At 50.8% G+C, this 13,822-nt stretch overlaps 1 protein-coding gene across 2 annotated transcripts in view; it reads left to right on the top strand.

The window, feature by feature from the left end:
• PDS5B (PDS5 cohesin associated factor B) overlaps positions 1-5,722 on the top strand; it is a 78,559-nt gene extending 72,837 nt beyond the window's left edge. The window contains exons 33-36 of one of the 2 annotated variants that reach the window (XM_090258923.1): positions 760-793; positions 1,412-1,441; positions 3,593-3,731; positions 5,122-5,722. In XM_090258923.1, coding sequence (XP_090115049.1) covers positions 760-793; positions 1,412-1,441; positions 3,593-3,731; positions 5,122-5,157 — 239 coding nt within the window. In that variant the 3' untranslated portion in view covers positions 5,158-5,722. The remainder of the gene's footprint in view (positions 1-759; positions 794-1,411; positions 1,442-3,592; positions 3,732-5,121) is intronic. The other variant, XM_090258922.1, reaches the window with a different exon arrangement.
• Positions 5,723-13,822: the final 8,100 nt, after the last annotated feature.

The following is a 13,822-nucleotide window of genomic DNA, read 5'->3' as shown; positions in this document are numbered from 1 at the left end:
AGAGCAGCAAAAAGAAAAAAAATTAATAAAATAAGAATAGTTTAAGGGTCCTTTGGGACAGCATGAAGTGTAGAACATGCACATCCCAGGGGAACCAGAAGGAGCAGAGAGCGAGCAAGGGATTGGGGACGTATCTGCAGAAATAATGAGGAGAACGTCCCTCACCTGGTGAATAACAAAGCACAAGTCTAGGCAGCCAGAGATCCCACGGAAGATGAACCCAGAGAGGCCCACACCAAGAAACAATGAAAATCCCAAATGTCAGAGGCAAAAAGGTGGAGGTGGAAGACTGTATGGGGGGATAAATGATACTGGAAAAAATACAGCTAAAAAAAGACAAAAGGAAATCTTAAATGCAGCAAGAGAAAGACAGAAACCAGATTGTCAGCTGGTTTCTCAACAGAAATATTTTAGGCCAGAAGGGACTGGCACGAAATAGTCAAAGCGGTACAAAGCAAGTACCTACAGCCAAGACTACTCTATCCTTCAAGACGGTCATTTAAAATGGAAGGAGAAATAGCTTCCCAGACAAGAAAAAGAGAAGTTCATTACCACCAAACTAGTATTACAGGAGATGTTAAAGAGCCTCCTTTAAGAAGAAGAAAAAAAAGAGAAACATAGTTATAAAGAATGAATAGCAATAAATATGTACCTGTCGATAATCACCTGAAATATCAGTGGCCCAAATGCTCCAAGCAAAAGACAGAGGGTAGCTGATAGGGTGAGAAAGCAGGATGCGTGTACATGCGTCTACAGGAGGTCCACCTCAGGATGAAAGAGGCGCACAGGCTAAGTAAAAGGACAGAAGAAGATCTTAAATGAATGAAATGAGAAAAAAAAAAAAGCTGGGGAAGCAATACTTATGTCAGACAAATAGACTTTAAAACCCAGGCTATAGTGAGAGGCAGAGAAGGACCTTACGTGATGATTGAGGGATCAGTCCAACCAGGAGTACCTGGGTGTGTAAAACATCTTACTGGCCATAGAGGGGGAGATCCACAGTGATAGTCATAGGGGGGACTTGGAACACCCCACTGACATGAGTGGATAGGTCTTCCAGACAGAAAATCAACAAGGAAACCGTGACCTTAAGTGACACACTAGACCAGGTGGATTTAATGGATATTTTCAGAGCATTTCACCACAAAGCAGCAGAATACACATTCTTGTAAAGGGCACATGAAACATTTCCTAGGTTAGGCCGCAAACAAGTCTCAGTGAATTGAAGAGTAATACCATATTAAGCATCTTCTCTGAATCAGTGGAGTGAAACTATAAATCAGAAGAAAAAGACTGGAAAACTCGTAACATGGAGGCTAACTGACCGTGTTCCTGGACAGTTGGTGGTTTAACAGTGGGATCAGGGAAGGGCGCAAATGCTGCCTTGAGACAAATTAGAAAGAAATCACAGCAGCCCGAAATCTGAGTCGCAGAGAAAGCTGTGGTACGCGGGAAATTCGCAGCATTACAGGCCTACCTCAAGAACCAAGAAGAACCTCAAACAAACTAACCTTTCCCTTAAAGGAACTAGCAAGAAAAGTCCACCCACAAAGCCCAAAGAGAGTAGAAAGAAGGAAGTAATAAAGATCACAGTGGAAATAAGTGAAATAAAATTTTTAAAAAACACAAAAGATTTTCCTGACTGGTGTGGCTTAGTTGGTTGGAGCGGTGTCCCAAGGACTGAAAGGTCGCAGGTTCAGTTCCCCGTTAGGGCACATGCCTGGGTTGCTAGGGGCAAGCGGGAGGCAACTGATGGATGATCCTCTCTTACATAGAGTTTCTTTCCCTCCGTTTGGCAGGGGACCTGAGTAGACAGTTTTCCAAAAAGGACATTGAGATGGCCAGTAGACGTGAGAAGATGCTCAATGTCACTAGTCATCAGAGAGATGCACATTAAAACCACAGTGAGCTGTCACCTGTCAGAATGGCTATTGTCAGTTAATCAACAAGCAAGTATTGGTGAGGACGTGGAGAAAGGGGACCCTCATGCACTCTTAGTGGGAGCAGCCACTGTGGGAAGCAGTGTGGAGGGTCCTCCAAAAACTAAACGTGGAACTGCCTTGTGACCTGGGGATTCCCCTTGTGGGAATTTATTCACAGAAGCCCAGGACACGAATTCAGAAGAATATATGCACCGTGTTCCTGGCAGTGCTATAGTAGCCAAGATAGGGAAGCAGCCCGGGTGCCCACCCAGAGGAGCAGGTGAAGAACAGGCGGCACGCGTGTGCGTGGGGTGCTGCTCGAACATCGGGAAGAACGAAGTCTGACCTCCTGCAACAGCGTGGCCAGACCTGGAGGGCACTACCGTCCGTGAAATCCATCAGATACCATGGACTTCTTTTATATGTGGAAACTTACGGAACAAAATAAGTGAACACAGACCGGGAAAGAAATTCGTGGCCTTGGAGAACAGACCGGTGGTTGCCGGAGGGGAGCGGGTGTGGGGCTGGGGACGGGGTGACGGGACGAAGGACAGCGCGGTGGGGACAGGGGAGTCACGGGGATGGACGCGCGGCCCAGGCGGGAACCGGACGCACCGGGGCTGCTTTGTACGGCGTGCGGTTGTCTAATGGCCGCTGTGCGCCTGGTACCAGTGCGAACTGCAACTGAGCATCTTAAATTAAAGTATACAAAACACGCGTGGGCTAACCATGGATCGGTCGGCACATCTTTGGACTGCTTACAGAAGCGGTGACAGTGGTTTTAGTTTTCACAAGTCAGTACCTGCTGATAGGGACCGTCGTGTAGAGGGGGGTACTTGCCGCGGTGTCTCGGGGCACTGCGGCTCTGGCCCTCGCGCGGCTTCCCGTCTGGATGGGAAGCTGTTACCGAGGCGTCGCGGGCACCGTGGAATTCTGAATGTGTCCGTGCCGCGCGGGAGGGGGGGCTGCTTTAGGGGTGTAGCGGGAGTCGGGGGTCCGGCCGATGGGGTGCGGGGGCGCAGCGTTTCAGGCGGAGGGGTCCGTGTGCTGGAGGGCGCTGACGCGGGCGCCTTCGGGAGGCAGTGGGGGGTGCGGGCTGGGGGCGGGGGCGGGGGGATGGGGGGGCGGGGATGGAGACGAGGGCGGGCCTGGGAGCCTCGGAGTGCGCCCCCGCCCCCCGCCGGGCAGGGACCGCCCCTGTGCTTGCTTTATAAAGACCGCTTCGTTGGAGAGGGGGAGTGGGTCCCGGTGATGGGGGTGGGGCGCAGGGAGTGGGTTCAGGTTTCCTCGGACCTGCACCCCTGGGGCCAGGCAAAGAGCGGTTGTCCCGGGAGGGACGGCTCTGCGGTTGGGGCCTCGGTCAGCTCGGCAGCCACGCGCGCCTTCTCCTCGCGGGGAAGGGCGGAGGAGCAGAGTCTGGGCCCCGTTTTTACTTCCTCCGTGGGGCTGGTTTCGACCACGCTGCGTTTTCGTCCCTTGGCTGACCTACGTCTGTGAGAGTCCGGGGTTAAACGCTGGTTCGGGGCGTAAAGGACAGACTTCCTTAGCTTACAAGGTAATTAAAGGGGACGACGATGACCGGGCAGCCAGGGAAGACAGAGTGTTCCCTCTAGAAGGGGTCGTGTCCTCGCAGGCCGGCGCTCACTGTGTTCCCCGCTGCCTCTCCCCAGCCGCGCGGGGCGCCCCAAGCAGGCGGCCACCAAGGAGAACGACTCGAGCGAGGAGGCGGACGTGTTTCAGGGCGGCTCCCCCGGCGGCGAGGACGCGCCCGCGGAGGAGGCGGAGGAGGAGGAGGTCTCTGCCGTGAACGTACGTGTGTGTGGCGGGGCCGCGCGGGGCGGCTTGGGGTGCGGGAGCGGGGCGCGCAAAGAGTGGGCACTCCTGGCTGGCACTGGCTGGCACTTCGAGTTCTACGAGTTCACATCCCTTCTTCGTTAGTTTCCTCTGCCAGCTCGTGTGAGGGCGACAACGTCTCCCAGGGGAGCCGGCCGCCAGGAGGGAATGGGTGTAGCCCAGTGGGAGCGTCAGGGTCAGGGTCAGGGTCTCACTGAGTGTGGGGCGAGCGAGGCAGGCAGCTCCACGCCGTGATCGCAGGGCGCCGGCCCCTGTCCCACACGCGGCGGTTCCTGCGTGGTGTGCCGTGTGCGAGGCTCGCGGGGCGCCCTGGAGGGCCCCTCGGGGGTGAGTAGCTGACATCAGGCTCCGGCGCTGATACGGCTGCGCATAGACACGTCCCGTAGGGAGGCAGGAGTGGAGCGCCTCCCGGGACACGCGTTTTCTCTGCTCGGTAACAATGGTGCTGCCAGTTAAGACGTCCCCGGTTTGCTCTTTGGGAGAACGACGATTAAACAGGCAAGTGAGAGCTGTCCTCTGGGTGCCACTGAGGCCGCGGGCTCAGATCAGGGCGGCCGGCCGTCGTCTTTCAGAAGCGTGTGCCCTGCCGCCGAGGCCCCGAGGTGACCCCGCTGCTCGTCGGTCCGCAGTGGGGTTCGTTCGTGAGAGGGGTCAGGCCCAGGAGAGCCGGGCGCGCGGCCCTGGGGTCTCAGGTTGGCCGGGCTTGTTTCCTGGGGCATTTCTGAGGCTGTAGGAACAGGGCGGAGTGGTCTCCAACAGCGTTGGCACAGAAGACCTGTGCCGGACACTAAGTTCAAGTCCTGATCTGTTTGTTTCTCTTGCTGATACTAATCTTTTTTGAACTTAAGCTCTGTGCTTTCATTAGCTGTTGCCAGTTAGTGATAATGCATCTGAATTTCAGCTTACTTACGTTTATTTGGGAGCTGTTAGGATCTCAGCCCAGTCACTGTTTTCCCAGAAAGACACCTGTAAGTCTAAGTTCATAAGTAGTATCAGATATTTCCTTTCACTGCAGAACTACAGGTAGGAAGATGATATTCGCAGTTGTTTTGCCTGTTGCCGACATTGGCTTGTTCATTTCTTTTTAAAATTATTAAATAGAGAAGTAATCATTTTCTCCTGCTGTTGTGGAAAAAGCTATTTATGAACGTTCAGATACTGTGTGGGTCTAAGAAGGTGATGCCAGGGCAGCAAGTCAAAACAGGAGAAAGGGTTCAAGGGAAGAAAAGCGAAGGAAGTCAGGAACAAGGGAGAGTAGTGACTGGTTCAGAAGCAACACTTACATTGCTGTGTCTTGTAAATGTGTGCCCATTTTAATTGAGCCAATGGTGCTTTTCCTTCCAAGGTACGGCGGCGAAGTTCTAAAAGAGAAAGACGGTGAGCAGGTGTGATTAGTGATTTCTGTGCGAACGCTGTAAAAAAGTCAGCATTTGTCCAGCTTGAGGCTGAGTGAAGCCTTTGATGCACAGACGGGACTGCTGGAGAGCGGGCAGCTGGACCTGAGTTTGGTGGCCTCACGCATCGCTGGTCACCCCCTTCGGCCATAGGCACGGCGGCAACGTGGACTGGAGGCCTGTGACGGTGTAGTCTGCGATGGTTGTGTAGAAATAAACTAAAGAAGAAACTTGTAAATATATTTTTTTCTTTTTTTTTAAATGTTTCTGACTTCTAAAGTGCTTGTATAGCTTTTCTCTGTGGCTTTAAACTGACAGTACCCAGCTGTTTATCGGATCTATTGATCTGAAAGGCGTTGGTTAGGATAGATCTGCAGCGGGCATCTGTCACGTTCGTCTTTGTATACTCTGCAGTTTTACTGTGAAAAATGTTTTCCAACAAATGGTGTCATTTTCTTGATGTCACGATTTGTTGGAGAGTTAAATGGTCTCTGTCCCGTGTGTGTCTCACCTCGTGCTGACCTGGGCACCCTCTGTCTTCAGAGGCGCAGACCGTCTTCGTCACACCTGCCAGGAGCCGCTGATGGGCGGTCGCGTGCCAGTCGTGAGCAGGTCCCGTCATGGCCGGAGCCCCCGACACCTCAGTATTGGTCCCAGAATTTTCTGGCCTTTCATGGCAATGAAAATTTTAAGAGAGAGATTTAAAATATTTTAATTTTAAAGAATGTGTTATAAATAATGTACTGAATTCTTTATCCCATTTTATCATCCCTTTTCAGTTCTTATTAATCTACTGTATCAATAAAATTCTGTAATTTGAGTTAGTTTTTAAGTCTAGAATGTTATTGTGTATAGATATTTCCTCTTAAACATGATGTTCAGAAAATGCAAATTATTACACTATAATGTAAAATCTGATATGTACACATAAGACAAGTTCAGTTCATCACAGTGTAAAGGTAATCAGGAAGCTAAAAGGTTTTATTGATGCAGTATGTCTTTATAAAGCTGTTCTTGAAAGCAAGTGTTTGTATTTTATAGTGAGTTGCATGTTTATGAAAAATGCTAAAAATGGGATGTGCTCTTTTCTGTAAATTCATAGTCATAGAATATGATAGATTGCCCCATAACATAGTTTTTCATCAAGAGTTTATTATTGTACTTTATTTTGGAGCCAAAAACAATTGTTGGGGGCGGGCAGGGCGGGGGGGCTTTATCCAACCACATGAGCTACTCTAGGTTATCACGGTTTTACCACCTCACAGGGACTTCTGCTTCGTCCTGACTGGGAGAAGTGGGAACTTATGTGGAGTTAGAGAAGAGCCCTTTTTTTTTTTTAACCCCTTCATTGTAATCTGCAAAATTATTGAAACAAATTACTTAAAGCAGTATCCTTTTACAGTTTTATAAACTGTGATTTTGAACCAAAACTTCTAGATTACTACTTAATGCCTAGCGAAATCCATGTTAGTATTCCAGGTGCTGTTCTTTTTCCACGATTAACATCAGAAAAGAAAATCATATTCTAACTTATTAACTTTATTACATTGAATAATGGAACATTTTCACATAATACACCGCTATGTGTAAGGTGTATTTCCGAGATCGATTGTACTAGATGGGAGTTATAATAAAGAAGCTATTTTGGAAAATGACATTTTACTATTTTCCAGTGTATATCACAACTGATATGATTATTTTTTTTTTAGAGATTTCTTCATGTTTATGAAACTGCCTTTTATTTTTGAAAGCTGTTTTGACCTGTGTCTCATCCTCCCGATACTGAACTGTTCTCCGCCCACAGCAGTGCCGAGCGAGCGGCCGGGGAGCCGCCGGGGCCGGGGCAGCTGGCAGGGGCCCGGGGCGCTGGTGTTCACACACGTCATGAGCTCAGTTCTCCCTGACGTGCTCCTTCTGTTCCCGCAGTGCAAAGGCACGTTCATAAATCTATAGAGTAAATAAGAAGGGTTAGGGTCGTATTTTTGTCGTTGCCTAAATTGCACCAGAAATGTTTATGGAAGTATATAGCTTTAAGACCATTTTATAAAACAACAACAGAAATGATCCTGGAGGGTTTTTATTTGCATGGTTACAGTTAAGCAGATTTTATTGTACGTTACTCCTGTACATCAGTTCACAAAAATGTTCATTGTAAATTCTGTTCAATGCCAATGAGTCTGTGATTTTCTAACGCGTCTGTTCCCTTTTGGGGGGAGAATTATGATGTAAAGTTTCCACTTTTCTGTAGAACAATAGGTGCAATCATGATCAGAATGTTGATGTCCTGAGTCTTCATCTTATGGGATTACCTTATTATGTTTAACATTTCATGTAAGTTTGCAGGGCCCCGTGCGACAGCTGAAGTGAAGTTAAGTACATGTGAGACATTAATGGCTCACAGTGGTCAGCAAGCTCCTCAGTGGTGACGTTCACTCTGCAGCTGTACTGTAGACAGTTAGGAAACTGCCGAGCTCGCTGTCACGGCTCCAGGATGGAAGTCCTGGGCTCTTCCGCAGGCGACCTGCTGCCCTGGAGCGGACGCACTGAGGCTGCGGGTGGGAGCTTTCCTGCAGGGCCGCCGCTGCCGTGTGTGTAAATGATGAGCGGCCGTAAGCTTGCTCCATGTACTGAAGGTGAAGTTACTTTCTGTATCTTCTTACCACCCCTTATAAGTATGGTTTTTGAGATTTCCTTTTTGCCCACTTGGAAAATGTCAGGAATTGAAGAATTTGTTTAACTTGGGTGTAGTTCCCTTACCATATAGTATTATGTCACCATATGAACAATGGCTATTTAGATAAATAACTGACTTTCAGACACATTTTTGGATTTTCTCTGAAGTTGAATAAACATGAAAGCTACTATATAATTGTATTATTTTGTTTATGTGAATCTATAGCTATATATTTAAATAGTTAATGGAGAAAGGCCAATTCTGATGATGTTTGATTGTGGAGACTTTGTTTCATGAAGAGAACATTAATACTTCCCGGTATCATTTTTCTCTTAACTTTTTGTTTAAACTTCTCATGGAAAATCTTGGCTGACAGAGGTTGACTGGGTACTGTTTAAGCTGAAGGATAATAAAACTGAAGATAACACATGTATAATACAAACTTTTCAAGTAACCACTAAGAAAATAAGTGGCTAGTGGCAGCTTTATTAATTCAAGCGAATATTGACACACCCTGTGCTGGGCTAGTGAGGGAGGGTGAGGTGTGATCAGGAGAGAGTGAGCCCCTGCCCTCGGAGAGCTGACGTCCCCCATGGTGGGGGGGTTGGCACGGACACAATAAACATGTAACGTTGGGTTGTGGGCGTTTGTAGGGGAACAAGTGATCGAACAAGCTATTTGATATACTTTGAAGCTGTATTATTCGGTACGTACAATCTAAGGTGGTGCCTTTTTGACGTAGTGACACTTCCGTAACTTTAAAGTGTCACTTGGTATCTGTGACTATGTCATGCCTACTCGGATAACTAGATAGCCGTACCAGTTTCGTCTCAGCTGTTATCCGCATGACGGAACTTTTTCTACCCTTTCACTTCCAGCAAATGTTTACGCTCACGTTCAAAGTGCGTGTTGTGTAAACATTTCGTCCTTGGGTCTTGTTCTTTCATCCAGTCTTAGAATCTGTCCTTTAATTAGATGTTTGAACTATTTTTTTGGTGTAATTACTGATATTGTAGGTTTCTTTTCTTTTTGCCAGTCTTTTCTTTATTCATTTATTTTCTCCTTTTCCTACTCGATTTTCGCTCATTAAAATGCATTTTACTATTTATTCTGTCTCTTCTGTTAGCTTTTTATTGACGCCTGAGTGTATCTTTTTTAGCCGGTTCCTCTACAGACTGACTGGGTTTGGCGTATTGTAGTCGATTGTAGTAACGGTTCTGCCACCCCCTGAGCACTGCAGAGGTCTAAAGAGAGAGGTCTAGCTTCATGGGCCACCTCTGCTCTTTGTGCTGTCGTCACGTGTCTTGTGGTTACAGATGCTGCCACTTTAAAAGGTGGTCCTCCTCTTTGTCGCACGCGCGCGCGTGTGTGTGGTTTTGTGCTTCTGTCTTGTTCTTCCCCGGCATAGAGAACTTCTCTTCGTGTTAGTTGTACAGATCTGGTGGCATGTAACTGAGTCATGGTGTCTGGAAGGTCTTTATCACACCTCCGTTTTTGAAGGGTGTTTTCATTGGCCACGAAATTCTAGATTGGCTATTTTATTTATTGGGCAATTTAAAAGTTGGCATTCCGTTTTTCTTCCGGTTTTAATATTCTCTGTTGCAAAGTGAGCCCAAAACCTTTTTGCGCTTCGCTATTTGTAGATAATGGAACTTTTTTTTCTTGCTGCTTTTAGGATTTTCTCAAACTTTGTTTTCAATGGTTTGACTGTGATGAACTTCCTGTTCATATCATGTTATTTATCTTGCTTGGAGTTTACTCAGCTCTTGAATCTGCGGGATGAGCCATTTTTCATTATGGCTTCTGGGTTTTGTGCTTACAAGATTTTGAAAGAATTATCCTGTTTCTTCTAAGACTTACCACTTCTTTTACATTAACTTCATGGGCAACAGCAGACCCTCCATATCACCCTGCCCAGACTCTGTAGCTTCATCGCAAGATGTCGATTCAACACGGGAGGAGACAGATACCGTGTCACTCCCAAGTCGGACTGCACAGCCATTCTCGGCGGTGCAGATAGACTCTTAAGAAGCTACACCATCGTCTCTCGAGACGGACGGCTGCCGACGACGACAACATGCAGCTGCATCTGTTTTTGGATTCATTGATCTCCTTGCCTGTGCCTGTACCAACGTCTAATGTAATTATTATCAGACTTACTTATTTTTACATTTGGTGTGAGAATCTGCCCTAAGTTTTCATTTTAATAATGAAATAGATCTTGACTCCTCTTCTTCTTTTCTCTTGTTGAGTGTGTCAGTATTTTTAGGGTACTGTGCTGGCCCACTGAGACACCTCTTAAAAGGCCTTCCCTTCAGTAGAGTTTTATTATTTTTAAAAAACATTTTATGGATTTCATTATAGCCAACATTGTTACTGTCATCATTCCATCATTTTCTAATTAGCTATTCCCGCTGTGGTCTGTTGTCAGCCACTTGGCTGGACTTTGATTAGTTGTAACAGTGTTTCAGTTAATCCCTTGGGAGTCGTAGCTCGGTAAGCTCCGCGCGTGATTCCGTCGGGGGCGTTCCAGACCGTCCGACACGTGCGCCGCGCTTCTCTGCCCCAGCGGGCGAGCCGACACACCCGAGCCCTGCCGGGTAGAAAGCACCCTTTTCCCAGCTCAGGGAAAGTTTAAATTTCTGTCCAGGGGTTATTAAAAAATGAGATCTGGAATCCGTGTTGAGTGTCATGGAAGTCTCATGTGTGTTAATTATTCCGCGATCGCTGCTGCCCACGACCTGGGCCCCGGAGCGCATCCCCCTCCAGCCCGTCCAGAGCGGCTCCGGCTGGGGCTGTCACTGGGAGTGACGGTGTGAGCTCCAGGCCCGACGTTCCGGTCCCCTCCCCGTGACTTGGGGATGTCCCTTTTTGATGGGCTCTTAGGAGACTTAGAACAGGGTTTTCTTTGTCTTTGACTGAGTGTTACTTTCACTCCACCCACTCTTCATTGCCTGTAATTTAAGGAGAGTTCGCTTTTGCCCTCTTTTTAAAGGCAAAAAACAACAATTTGACTTCTGCTCAGTAGAAGTTGAACTCTTAGTATCCATGGAATGAAAAATGTCCTTCTGTCCCTGTGGATCTGGTCACACTGCCTCAGTAGAGCCGTGTCCTAAATATGTTTTAACTGACACACTGAGTGGGGAGGCGTTGCTCTGATACCCGCCTGCGGTGGCTTCGCAGATCCCTGACCTCTGCCGTTGCCCAGATTGCAGTTCATGGAGCCCGCAGGTCAAGTGCGGTGTCCCCTCGTTTTCGTTGTGAAATGCGCGACATAAAACGCGCCATCCTGGCGGTTTCTACGTGCGGAGCCCAGGGCTGCGGCATCGCCTCCGGGCATCCGCGCGGGCGCCGGCCACCCCTCCGGGTCTGTTCTCTCCTTACCGAGCGGGGGCTCCCTGCGCCCCACCCCCCCAGCCCCCGGCGGCCGCAGCTCTGCTTCGGCCCTTGGGTTTGGCGACTCCAAGGACCTCCTGTGGGCGGGATCGCCAGCACTTACCTCGGCGGCCAGCCTGCGTCACCTGGCACGGTGTCCTCGCCGTTCACCCGCGAGGAAGCGGGCGTTGGACACCTCCTTCAAGGCCGAGTCCCGTCCTGCTGAGTGTGGCCCACGTTGGGCGCGTCCACCCACCCGTGGACCCTCGGCTGCGCTCATGTTTCGCCCTCGCGCGGAGGACTGCCGCGGGCGCGGGGCTGCAGCGCCATCCTCCGGTCCCTGTGTGCAGTGGGCAGGGGCGCTTTCCCGGAGGCGGAACTGCGTGACCGACCTGTAATTGTTTCCCACGGCTGCTGCGCCATGTGACGTGCCTGCTGGCTGCGCACCCGGGCCCGCTGTCATTCCTCCTGTGTCCTTGTCTGTCGTCCTGACCAAGGACAAACCCGAGACGAAGCCCCGTGCCTTCTTGCCTGACCCTCCGCCTATGACCCGCTGAGCCTTGGCTTCTGGTAAATGGCCCCCTTGGCTACACTGTGGAGACTGCACCGCTTTCAAACTCCTAGAATGTAGACCTTTATGGGGTCTTACTGTCCCCCCTTTACGACCAGAAGGCTTCCTTGCATACCAGCTGCACCCATTGAAAACAAGGGGATTGAAGGAAGTGTTTGCTGGGAAGCCACGGTCAGTTCTGCAGGGACATCCGTAGGCCTGTTGACTACAGATGGTGAAGAATGCCCGCCCGCGTGTCCGCAGTGGCCGGGAGCATCGTGGGGACAGCGGCTGCCCCCGGGGAAGCCCACCTGCAGGCCCTCTGGCTGGAGTGGCCGGAGGGTCAGGGACAGTCGGACCCCAGTGTGGCCCATGGCACGTGCAGGGCGTCCCATCAGGGCACGATTCACGTGATGAGGGACAGGACAGCGGTGGGACATGTGTCGGAATCTGTGTGCTTCCTGCGTCCCTGCCTCCGGGTGGACTTGGCGCTGGACGTGAGAGTGGCCGAGAGAGACCCTACGCGACCCGCTTGCGGTTGGCGTGTGGATTGAGCTGCGAGGGACACCGGGTGGCTCGGCAGAGACTGACGAGGCCTCGCTGTGAGCCGTCCTGACCTCTTGCTCTGCAGGAGGTGATTCCTTCCACCTCCCACCTCCCGCCGCCCCTGCCACCTGGGCGGCAGGAGTGTGTTCTAAAGCCCAGATGGGTGCTGCTGCCAAGGCCTCGCCCTGGCGGGGTCCCCTGCGCTGTGAATAGGGGACCTGCACAGACTTGCTGCCGGTAGAAGATGAGAAACGGACAGAGGAACTGAGTCGTCGCCACAGCCCGCCTGTGCCCTTCCTGTCCAGGGGACGGGAAGTAGAAGAAGGTGAAGGACAGATGATGGCAGGGTATCCCAGGAAAGATCTGACCTTCTCCACACAGTCAGAGAAATGAGAGAACTTGGACTCGGAGAAAGAGCTCAGGAAGTGAAGTGACTGAGGAGGCGAGAACCAGCCTGCAAACGTTACAGGTCACAGCAGAGGAGGGGAGGGGTGAGAGCAGGGCTGACCTAACGGACGTGTGTGGCCTTCTGTGTCCTTGAAACAGAAGACACCTGTCCAGGCTGCCCTGGGCCGTTGACAGAAGTTGGCTCTCGTGCCACAGAGAGTCCAAAAGTTAGAAATGAAAACCGGAGACAGACTTACAGGGAATATTTAAGGAAAAAATCAGTGAATGTCCAGAAAACAACGATGAGAACACCATGCATCAAAGGCCATGGAGTGGGGCAAAGGCGGGTCCCGGTGGTTTGTGTGGACAGTGACCGCGCAGCCAGGAGCACACCGTGTCTCACGTACCCACGACACGCCCACTGCCACCCCCCGCCCCCGCACGTCTGAGCTGTGTGCGTGGGCACGGGCCCCACAGCCCCCGCTGCTGCTGACCAGGGCTGTGACCTTGCGCAGGCTGTGTTACGGTCGAGGTCTCGGTATCGGAGGTTCATGAGTGTAAAGAAGTGCTGACCCCCGGAGTGCTCAGGAGGAAGACGAGCAGTTGCCCCGCTTTCTGAGGCGGCCCGCAGGGCTGGCATCCGGCGAGGAGGAGACCTGGAGGTGGGGTCAGGCGGTGCCGCGGGCCCGGGGGGCCAGGCCCTTTAATTCCCAAGGGGGCGGGAAGCCGTGGAGGTTGTGAACGGAGGAGTGCTGTGCTCTGACTTGTCGAGTTTGAAGAATCCTCTGCATGGGGGATAAGGGCGGGGAAGGTGGTTAGGGGTGACTGCATCCGGCCGGGCGCTGTGTGGCCCGAGTGGCTGCAGCTGACCCAGCAGCAGTGCTGGGGGCAGTGGGGAGTGGCCTGTGGGTCATGGGGACGGTGGGGCTGATGGTCCTAAGTGAGCCTGACCCAGACGGGGGCGGACGCCACTGCGCTGCCTGAGGGATGTGCGTCTGCCCAAGAGCACAGCTAAGCACCGTGGGAGAATCAGTGCCCTTGCGTAAAGACGGGATGGGACTCGGGTTTCCAAGGAGGTAGGAGCTGTGCTGTGTGGATGACCGTTTTTTTAGGAATGAGC

The sequence above is a fragment of the Furipterus horrens genome, unplaced genomic scaffold (assembly GCF_987537825.1).
Source record: "Furipterus horrens unplaced genomic scaffold, mFurHor1.1.pri manual_scaffold_12, whole genome shotgun sequence".
Classification (NCBI taxonomy): domain Eukaryota; kingdom Metazoa; phylum Chordata; class Mammalia; order Chiroptera; family Furipteridae; genus Furipterus; species Furipterus horrens.
The sequence above is the reverse complement of the archived record's forward strand: the minus strand, read 5'-3'. Positions and strand labels throughout refer to the sequence as shown.